Here is an 11,726-nt window from a genome sequence, read left to right as displayed (position 1 = left end):
AGCCATAAAAGAACACCCAATAAGCACCCGAACAGAGAACATTTATAAGTAACAGCCACCCCTCACCTGGGACTGACAAAATTTCAGCGTGGCCTAACATTGACACCAAACCTATCACCTATGCCTATTGTGGGTTTCAAAACAATAAATTGTTTTGATTTAAAAATAAATAATCCTAAGACTCATTATGACTTTTGTCTCATTGATATGGCAGACGAATACATTCCTACTTGGCCCATCACATATCCTTGCAGTTACAATTGGTCACAACTGAAGAAATCATACAGAACAGAATGGATCAGTGAAGAAAAAACAATAAAAATCCCTCATTAAATTTACCTTAGGTTTACCTCAGTTTGAAGCACAAGCACTGTGATAAATGGATTGACATCTTAAATAAGCTCTGGTGAAGCTGGTAGGTACTATTCTGTGCTTTCGTGAAGGGTTATGCAACTTTATGGTTACTTATTAGGCAGAACTGTTCTCCAGAAGAAAAGCTCTTGGGTAGCTGAATATTTTAGACTCCAGCCTCAGACTTTTTCTATGATGTGAATGTTTCTTAGGAAGAAAAGTGAATCAAAGTCAGGACTGTGTGCTTCTTGCTGAAAGCTTAAATAGGGGATTTGGAATTCAAGAACATGAAAAGGGTAGTCCCTGAAGCCCAAACAAAAAAAAGCTTTGGATTTAGAGAAGATTTTGATTAGATTTTCACACAGTGATTTAAAATTACTTGCATAATGCAAAGAATATGCCAGGGTATAATGCAACATGGTTGCCAGTGATGGCAAGCTGTCACTAAATGCTCAAATGCTTTAGGGAATTTAAGGCCAAGCTGAAGTAAACAACATACTTGTTTTAAATTATCACATAAGTGAACTACAGAACACCTTGTGGCATAACTGTGCAAGAGCAATTTGACTTTTTTCCTCCTGGAAGCTGACAGCTTATGGCGCTGCACAGTTCATTCTTAGGGTATAACATGGAAAAGCTGCTTAGAGCTACTGAGGAAAAGGTTTTAAAAAAAAAAAGTTTTTAAACTTGTTCACTGGCATGCAAGAGCTCAAATATCATGATGAAACAGCCCTTGAGCTTACTGGAGCATTTTGTTTACAAGGAATCAAAGCAACTTTGCTGATCAGTGTAGCAAAGAAGGGATAAATGAACAATAAACCCGAGAATGTGTACTAGCCACTGAAAATGAACTGCTACAGAGCCAGGCAGTAATTCTTGTGGGTGAAGTTTGATGTATGCAGACCATGCTCTGCACTACCAAGTTCCTAACCTTCCGTTACTTCATCTATTGCATGTCCACAAATAACCTGCACCATTTTTTGTTTTCCCCTCAGCTATTTGTATTATCACAACAGAATACTATTGCTATGTTTTGAGGGATCTAGCCTTTTACCGATAGTTCTGTTGTCTGTAACTATGCAGTTACGGCATTTATAATATACTTAAAATTGTATTCTGGTACTATACAGAGCCACATTGTGGACAAAATCACACATTGGGTTTCTAGAGCAGCTCAGCCAACTGCCTCGAGGATAGCAAGAGAGTATCGTGAATTTACATCAACTAGAAATCCTTTTTTATTTTTATTTTTTAATATAGATCATTTTAAGGTGTACCTGCATGGGAATAAGGTATGGAAGAATTTAGAGGGATTACATCTTCCAGTTTTACAGATACACTGCAGTATTGCTACAGTGTTCTTTCAAAACTTCAGATATTAACTACTTGTTCAAACTTCACAACTTGTTGGTGAAGCAATGTATGTTTACTTTCAAACTTCAGTGACTAAATGGAGGAAAAATATTTGGAGTTCTGAAAATAACTTCTCATAGGGATGCTTGTATTACTTAATTTCATCAGAGAACATTATGAAGAGATTACATTCTGTGATAATGTACTCTGAAAAATCACTTCCTTTGGATGTTTAAATTAAAAATAAATGTGTTTTTGTTAATATCCGAAGAGACTTATTTAACTTACCTCTTTTGAGCTCCCAAGGACAAAAGAAAATCTTGGATATCTCATTTTTGAAAGGCCACTTTTTTCTGTATTTAAATGAAGTCATATACTACATTTACACTTACTTTATAAGTGTAAAGACCTACTGCTGACATTTAAAAATAAAGTCTCTGGATGGGTTTAATATTAGGAAAACATAACTGCATAAACTACTGCACTGTGAAGACTGAGTAAATAACCAGTTTATAACAAAATGAATGTGTTGCCACGCAAAAAAAGGTACATTCCCAATGTATGGAATTAACAATTAACAAGTTTGTTAATTTAATATATGATTCAGTACACAGTCAGCTTCAAGTCCTGAAGCAGCTCCACGGAAAGCAGTAAGACTCCTCATGGGTATCACTAAAGTTAAACAGTTCACTAACAGAGTAAATCTGGACTGCAGTAGTTTGGTGAGCTGAATTCACAGTGATTCATCTTTCTTTATGTGACCATGATATGTTCCCAATATGTGAAGCAGTTTAACTGATACAAACACAAATCTCCAAACTTCTTTTCCCCCTTTTTATTTCTCTTTTCTGTTCCAGAGTTAAGTAATGAACAAGCTGAGCAGAGGAACAGTGAAATATGAATTGCAGAACAAGGAGTTCCTAGGTAAAGATTTTCACATCTTCTCTTTCCAGAAAGTATTTGGTAAGCAGGATAACTTAAAGAAAACAGTTTTAAATCACATTCAGAATTATATACAGAAATGACAAGTAAACAAAAACTACAGTAGCTCTGCATGGTCCTAACAGATTTGGTGTCACACACTGGCATGTAGAACAAGGTGACTGCTATTTCTTCATCTCCAGGATTGCACTTCCTGGCCCTCGGTGTTTGGCACTGCATATGTTGCAGAACTGGACAGAAGATACCTGGAAATGAAAAAAAAAATCACGAGCCTCTTAGAGAAATATAGCCAGGTTAGAATGTGGGAAGATGAATGAAAATTGCCAATGTTTGTCCCAGTGTCACTATTCATTGTCAGGCTGTTCCCTACAGACATACTCATGGATAGGTTTAGGAAGGTGATGTAGTGGAGCATGGTAAAACAGGTTGTTTTGGAGTCAGAGGGCCGTACACCATTCACCCCACTTGTATTACCACGACCCTCCAGGCGAGTAAGTCAAATTCTCTCCACAACAAAGATGAAAAATACAGACTCAAAATGTTGCTGATTATCTTCACAGATGAAGAAGAGACTAAGTCACTTGGCTGGCTCCACTGACCACTGGATGTCTTAGTCACAGTCACACCTGAACACCCTTCTGTTTACTATCAAATAAGTGCTCATCGTTACTGCTGCATTTAGCCCTCTGTGATGCTTTATGTACACACTACTTTCCTTAACTTACATCACCAGTAACCAAGTATCAGTAACACAACTGGCTGTCTAAAGCCAAGAAATACTATAGCAGTGGAGAATTTGTTTCAGATATGGACAGATACCTGTATATTAATATGTAACACAGAATAAATATTATGTAATATGTCACATTTAAAAATCACATTTGATGAGTTACCCAGTCCCACCCCTGTCTCAGCATACTGTGATTGCTAGATAAATTTTAGATTATTTGTCAGATAATCACATTTGTGGTAAATATTATTTGAATATATAATAGTTGGTGGGCTTTCTTGTGCAAGCGATCTAATATTCATTAAGATTATGATAACAATTTAAGTATACAAGCTGTACCATATGGCTATAAGCACTCTGCTTGGTCACTTTGCGGTGACTCAAAGTGATTTTTTAACTAGATGTTCATTTTCAGAGAGAAACAGAATCAGCAAATTTTAAATCCCATTTCCTTTGTGATTTTAGTACTATTCTTATGCTTTCATTTCTAAATTCAAACATGGTTATATCTAGATATTACTTTGTTTTCACTGAAAAAAATATTTCCCTAATGAAGAAAAACATTCTAAGCATAAAAATAATTGCAAAGATATTTAAATATTTGCTTTCTGAAACACAAATTGGGATCAGATTCATATAATAAAAATCACCTGAAAAAATACCTTATTCTTTTCTTTAATTAAACATATTTAAGCTGTTGCAACAGAAAAGAACTAATAAAAATTCAAATGTGTCATATTTTCTGTATGACTCAAAGTTGTGTTGCCCATTCAGATTGAAGAAATTGGTAATGTACTTCTCAAACAGCAGCAATTTCTTTTTAAATTGCACGTACTTTGGTTACAGTGGCCCAACACATCTTTTCCCTATTCACATTCTATTACACGGTACCATCACAAATAATTACTGTAATAGTATTATAATTCCTGATAGAGCCATGCCCTTCTCCACAAATGAGAAAAGGAGACATGATTTGTCCTTTTGTCTTTGGCAAAGGTGACAGAGATAGTAAGCTAGTTCCTTACTGTGTTAGATACCGGGAGACACTCTTTGTGAAACATGTGTCTGCAGTGGAACACTACCACATTGAAGGACTTGGATGCATCTGGGAAAAAGAAAAGTAAATCCATTACAAGAGGACAATGAAACAAAGAATTCAGTGACTGCAGCTGTATACGCCCCCATTCCATTATACACACTGTGTATACATCAAGTCATATCTTTATCATATTTAATTCCAATTTATTCTGTCTTATTTAGAGAAACCACACAGAGTGATGCTATCAGGTAATGTGTCAGGTTTGAGCAACCTGGTCTAGTGGGAGGTACCCCTGCCCATGGCTGGGGGACTGGAATTAGATGATTTTTAAGGTCCCTATCAACCCAAACCATTCTATGATTCGTTCTATTCACAGCTGGCAAACAAAAAACTGGTTTTTATCTGTATACTTTGTCTTATATATTCTTGTTGAAGATGCCATAACAGATATTTTCCTGGTCAAACTACTACTCCTTAAGATGCCTGGTGACTATGCTGATATTTCTAAATATAGTTCTCTTGCAGAATGTACATCTTTAAAAATAGTTTACTGAATTTCTAGTTTCAAGACTAACTTTATAAAATGTTTTAAAACTACAGTCATTATAAGCTGTTTCAAATATGCCAGCAGTGACTGAAGCCATGAGTTTTCTACCACTCAGACAAAATGTATATTCCATAAAAGTTTATAGTCTGCAAGTTCTGTATAAATCATAAAACAGCTATAAGCAAGATTTGATGGGAACAGCTTAGTTTCACAGTTCTGATAATCTTTAAGAATATGTATGTTGATTGATTAAAGTTCCTTCCATTCGATATATTGCAAAACAGAAAATAAGAAAATCAAACATGAGTAAGAAAGAAGAAAGAAAATCTGTATTTACTACAACAAAAATGTTCAAATTAGACTCTGTTCCCACACTGGAATTCAACAGCAAGGTTCACACAGGAGACTGAAATTTACACAGTGATTACCAAGGGAAGAGTATTACGCATTTCTATGAATAACAGCAAACAGTAGGTCCTCATAAAATATAAAAATAGACGGTTTCTTACTCTTCCAGAAAAGCATCCTACCTGAAGGAAGTATCGGAGACAGGCATGATTCACATATATTCTCTTCTGGGGAAAAAAAAAAAAAGAATGAAATTTGTATAAATTTGTAACAACTTTATTAACATACTCCATGTTTCATTTTTTTTTTCTTCTTTTAATAAAGCGGGCATTAACATATTGCTGTTACAGAAATGGATCTTGATCTTAAAGTATTTCCTTAAGATACCTACCACAGACTATTAAAAATTGAAGAGCAATACTGAAGCAATATTCTATTAACAGCAGGAAAAATGTTTCGCTCCTCTGATTTCAGTGCAGGCAGAAGTGCAGGAGCTAGACTAAGAACAGGGCTGTAGAGACACAAGGCAAACTCCAAAAAAAAAAAGCAGCACAGGATGGGTTCCTGATTTCTCTGCAGCGTTTTCTAGCAGAAGCTCTGATCCTCTGTCTTTCCATCAGCTTTTGCCTCATGGCATTAACACACATCTTGCATGAATCACAGAACTTTTCACGTACACAATTAGCACCTTGTAAAATATTTTAAACTATTTCTAAAAACTATCTTGTTGCAGATTATTATTACCTGACTGTTTTGGCACTGAACAGCATTTTCCACTGTTACAGACTTCAGGACGAAATATATTACTGGCTATGCTGAGACTAAGAAAGTGAAAAGCTGCATTCTGGGTCTTGTTTTTGCAATACAAGTGCTTTCTTTGCAAAAGGGAAAGCAGCTAGCACCCTACTGTACTCTACAAATAAGGTATAATACTCAGGCTTTCCGTCAGCTTCCAAAATGGACTGTCATGTGGCTTAGGTTTATAAACCAAGTAAAAGACTTCAAAACCTTGAATGTCACCACATTTCCTCTGTACCCACCATCCACTAGAACACCCTTCATTTGAGTTCGATGCATTTTCTTCAACAAAGAAAGAGAGTCAGCAACAAGTATCTTCTTGCAACCTTCCCGCAGCAAGATCTATTGTGCAAAGGACACAAAATACAGTAGTTATGGAATAGATGGGCATAGCAGCTACTTTGGCAAGTCATCTATGGGGTTTTGCTGTTATAGAAAGCACAAAGAATGTTTAAGCCTTTCCAAACAATTATACCTCTAGCAGTGGGGGCAAAAAGGAAAGGAGGAAAAGAGGAACGTCCTGCTACTACCACCTCTATTTAAATGAAAAAAACACATTTAAATAAATATAAAATCCTTTGCAAACATACTACTGTTGTAAATTACGACGATCTTCCAGTCAACTGCTCTTAAGAAAATAAAACTGAGAGACGTTTTTTTACATTGTCTCTCAGAAATGGTCTCTAAACCACTTCAAAACTTTCTCCAAACTCTCTTCAAAACTTTCTCTCTCTTTTTCCAGACCTTCCCTACTTACTTTAGGAAAGGCATTTACTAATCATAAAACATTTCCAAAAAACAGTAATTCTAAATATATTTTGTTCATACGTATTTCCTACTGAGGTGTCATTTAGTTAGCCATATTAAAAAAGCCTATGCAATTAACCAAAGATCCAGATTTTGTTCCTCCTTAGCAAAAGTCTTAAGATTCCTTTTTTTTTTTTTTAAACTTATTCAGTATTTTACATTAGATTGACATGTTATTGTCTGTCAACGTTGTGAAACACAAAAAGGGCATCAAAATTACACAGAGCATTATTTCCCAATGCCTAGTGAGGAAAGTTCATGAAAATAGGACAAACACAAATTAAAACTTGTGAAAGTTTTCTTCCCTCCACCCCATACTAAATTGATGTTTGGAAATTTGTTTTCCAAGACTGCAATTGTTCTGAAAAATGTTTTCAAAGAGGTTCACAATCAATTTTAAGCTGAACAAACCTACAAAAAAAAAGTGTTATAAAGAGGGAGTGTCCATTTGTTTCTCCTGATTATTTGTACTACAGGAGACTTTGAAAAAAGTCTTGTGAAAATGAAATTTTTTACCCTTAAAAAAGCACAGGACCGTAAACACAATTAGGACACTATGTTAAGGCTAGAGAAAGAAGTTTTAAGTGGATATATTACTTTACTAAATTAATGAAAACATCTGGAACCAAATCATTTATTGAGGTAAAGAATCTGATTTTCTGACTATACTAGAGAAGGTGCTACTGCAGAATGAAAACCACAAGCCATGAAAACTATTTAATTTAGAAAGTCTTGATTTACATATGCCTAATATTATCTTTAAAGGAAACCACTGCAGTATGCAGAAGGGTATACCTGAAGCACAAGGAATACATTCAGGCCTTGATTCAGCTTAGCCCTCAACCAAACCCAAGTTTCTCAAGGACAATTACTTAAATGCTTCCAAAATGCGTCACAAACCAATCAAAAGCGCATTATTTTTAGTCATTATGACCAAGAAGCTGGTGTCCCACTGTGCAAGCTGCCACCTGCCCCCTAGTGCCTCTAAGGTGTCTGAACAGCGGCTTATTCGGATTCAGAAGAGCCTAACAGTTTTTCCAGATGCTCTTTCAATCAGTGTTCATCAGATTATCATTGATGTCTGTTAGTTCATAACCTCTGTTGTGAATGGACAGACATGAATGCTACGAATGGAAGAATTATGGATGGACAGCCCCAGTTATCCATCAGAGAGTTACTGCAGGTTCAATCCATGCTTAAACTAATAACATAATAACATTTGAGTAAAATGGCTAATCCATAAAACCTAGAGGTACTGAATCTAAATGAATTGATTTTATATTTTAAAACTGAGGTAGAGGGGGCGTAATATTAGAATACCAAAATCTTTTGATGTCTTTTTCTAAAAATTGTCAAAAAAGGTTCAGAAATTAGGCACATCATTCTGAAATGAGGGAGGTGTTTACATCTCTTCCAACAACACAAGCTTTTTGTATATTTCACTTAGGTATAGACAGAAGCTGAAAAGATTCTTATTTTATAAATTCAGAAAATGTAACAGACTTATGGCTAACACACAAGTGTACAAATAAGGGACTTTTTATATCAGCCTTCGCTGTGAGAGAGAAGTCTGATACAGCAACTATAGAAACTACAGACCTGGAGGATGATTACATGACTTACTTTAAGAAAGCTTCCCAGATTCCTAATTCCTAAGTTAAGACCACTGTGAGATCAGATAGCAGAGACTTGAACACATGTGAACAATTTCATATTCCTTTCCCATTTAATTCTCAGAGAAGCGAATAATAAAGGCAAATACAAAGATTGACTACACATTAGAGAGAGAAGGTCTTTGTTATGACTAAATCACTGTAACGCTGATGAATTTCAGTCCAAAGATGATGTATATAAAAAAAATAAAACAAAACCAATAGCATTAGTTTCATTGGAAAAAAAAAAAAAGAGAGAATGTTTACTTTGCACAGAAATCCTAGTAAATGTCAATTTTTGCTACAATTTTCACATAAAAGCAATACTGACCTCACTCTGTTGGTAAGGGAGGTTTAAAAAATAATTGCACTGGTGAAGTCCTAATGGGAACAGAGGACATGTATGAGTCTAAGAAAAGTACCATCACTAAGTGTGGAAAGTAGATTACACCAGAACAATGTTATTTTTTGGTGCTGATCAAGCCTAAGCTGTTTGCATCCATTTCATTCAAGGGGCTCAAAACAGGCAAATACCATGCTTACTTAAAAGCAAGTAGCAAACTACCTGCATTTTCAGGATGGTCTTCAAACGGCAGAGCTTTTGGCTGTGAGAGTGTGAAGCTGGTTGTCCATCCCTCATTTAGAAGCCTAAATCACTGTCAGCAGATCCTGACCTGTTCTTACTGCTGCTACCTTGGAATGTGAAATCGAAAAACAGGCACCAGACTAAAAATCTGTGTCTAGGAAATGCCTTTTGACAGGAGTTTACACATTACTGACTGAAGACAGGTTGGATATCCCAGGAGAAAGCATTCCTCCCACATTCAAATATTTCACTGTTGACGAAGAATATTAGAACTTCTTGAGTCTCAGAACTTTTTTTTTTGTAGTTTTGTTTTGTTTTTCCTCCAGTGAAGGTGTTCTTATATAGGAGCTCCAGTTAAATTCAGTTTGACTCCAGAAGACTGTAAAAAAATATTTTATTCTGACTGAATCCTGACTTTCAGTAGAAAAAACGAACTTGCAGATTTAAAGAATTTAAGGACTGTTGGATGAAAAAGACAATACAGCTGGCTGGTGTTCTGATCTAAGTAAATATAAAAGTCAGTTCTTAAAACCACAACTTTATCTTGACAACTTTTCACTTGTACGGAGATAGCTAAGTTTTGATTCTTTGTCTTTGCAAGCCCTTTTAAATGCAAACAATAAAGATGAAAAGTATTAAGCTTTTGCCAGGATATTAATATGTCTTGGCTCAATACAGTTAGCCTGTCACAGATTTGAATGGTATTTAGTTATGTTGGAAATGTTGACTGTTAAAAAATGAACTAGGTACATATTATTCCTACTAAATATGCATGTCCCTCCTTAAGACACCATATCCTCAGAAGTTTATAAATTCAAAAGAAGTAGTCCGTGGCCTATTTTATCTACAAATTTATAGCACTGAAGAACTAGATTTCAGGAGCTAAATAATAAAAAAAAAAGTTTTAGACTACACTTAGTAACTACTCCTGTTGAAATGCAGACAACTGTAACTTTGTTTTTACTGTCTATGTCTTCATAACTTTGTCAATGTTACTGTACAAAAACACTAAAATTGCTATTGTTTCAGCAGGAAGTAAACTTCATCATTATAAAATATCAGTGGCACCCAATTATCTGTTGTGGTTTTAATACATTAACTTTGAAGATGACGAACAGAAAACATAAAAAATGATCCTTAGGAAGGGAAGGTGAAAAAAGGCAATAACTATCTGTAGTTTTATTCCCAATTCACTTAAATTCACTTAATTCCCAATTCACTTAAATGAGTGCTTAAATCTGACACTGTTTAGGAAAATACTCCTGACACTGTTTAGGAATATGCTCAGCTTTAGGTTGTATGAAATTGCATTTCCTGAAATGGGAAAATAAAAATGGTATTCTGATAAAAATAATAAGGTAGCTGATAGACCCCTACTTGTAAAGCAGAGCTGTAACTCCACAGCAGAAATAAATTAGTAATACTTATTTGAACTTGTGGTCTAAGAGCAAAGTCTCACATGATCAGCATCTTATTTTTACCCAATAGAATACCTAATCCTATCTCAGTGCCATGTTTGTTTGGCAGCAAACATTAGCTCCTTCACACATGTGTAAGTTATCCACATTACTTTAGAGCTGAGGTGAACTTAGGGTAGCACATAAGACAGTTGCAGCAGTTCATCTAATGATATCTGCTTCATATCTGCAATATGCCAATTTTAATAAAAACTTATATTATTCAGGGAAGATGCCAGATTAAAAAAGAAGTTACAACAAATTTTGTTGCATTACTAGACTTCCTCGCTGGATTCTCTAATGCACAGTGCAAGCTACATATGGCATGTTTTGGCAGCCATTCAATTTCATTCACTTGAATTTGTTGTCATGTAAATAATTGTTTTCAAAGAGAGAAAGTCTGTCTAAAGCACTGCTTTTAGCTCATACCTACATTTCAAATCACATCTAATGAAATGTTTACTGCTACAGAAATTTAGGAGCATAATAGGAAATTTGTACCTGAATACTTGCATAAGTACAGTTTTGCATAAAACAATCTTACCAGGGCTTGCCAAAGGAGGTCACAATTAAATAACAGAAAGGCACAGCTGCAATACTTTTTGGGAGCTGATGTTATGACAAGATCAGCACAGTTTTCATATTTGGCAGTAACTTGCAAGCCAAGCAATGGGTTCTAACTTCACGTATTCTCCTGATTTGTGGTTCTTGGCACAAGATTTTCCTTTTTACCTTTGAAAATGGGAATGATGAGACTTATGCACATACAAAACTGGTGATCTGAAGAGATGAAATCACAGAAGTCCTAACCAAAAAAATTTGGATCACTATACACGTTTGAAGTGTCTGGTACATTAGGTAATACAAATCAGGAATCTGAAAGGAGTTGTCTCAGGCCTGAATAGAGGACATACATTTCACAGCACGAACCTGCACAACATGATGTAAAGGTGCGACCAGGCATCATACCAACACACCAGAGACCAGCTTTGAAACAGCTAACGAGGCAGCAGTAGTAATGATGAAGTGAGGGTGGAATTGCCCTCTGCTAGGAAACGCTGCTTAAGACATTTATTTACACGAAGGTCTATCTGTGTCATGAAGCACACGCTTAAT

The 11,726-nt window shown here is 35.4% G+C and overlaps 1 protein-coding gene across 3 annotated transcripts in view; it reads right to left on the bottom strand.

Annotated features, from left to right (window-relative positions):
* Window positions 1–2,524: 2,524 nt before the first annotated feature.
* The window catches only part of VPS41 (VPS41 subunit of HOPS complex), a 105,204-nt gene continuing 96,002 nt past the window's right edge, over window positions 2,525–11,726 (bottom strand). For all 3 annotated transcript variants that reach the window (XM_035552618.2, XM_035552619.2, XM_050709278.1), the window contains 4 exons: window positions 6,351–6,450; window positions 5,493–5,537; window positions 4,402–4,481; window positions 2,525–2,891 (listed from right to left, as the gene is read on the bottom strand). In XM_035552618.2, the coding sequence (XP_035408511.1) occupies window positions 2,811–2,891; window positions 4,402–4,481; window positions 5,493–5,537; window positions 6,351–6,450 (306 nt within the window). In that variant the 3' untranslated portion in view covers window positions 2,525–2,810. The remainder of the gene's footprint in view (window positions 2,892–4,401; window positions 4,482–5,492; window positions 5,538–6,350; window positions 6,451–11,726) is intronic.

Source organism: Cygnus atratus, chromosome 2 (assembly GCF_013377495.2).
Source record: "Cygnus atratus isolate AKBS03 ecotype Queensland, Australia chromosome 2, CAtr_DNAZoo_HiC_assembly, whole genome shotgun sequence".
NCBI classification, from domain to species: domain Eukaryota; kingdom Metazoa; phylum Chordata; class Aves; order Anseriformes; family Anatidae; genus Cygnus; species Cygnus atratus.
This window is presented reverse-complemented; position numbering and strand designations above follow the sequence as displayed.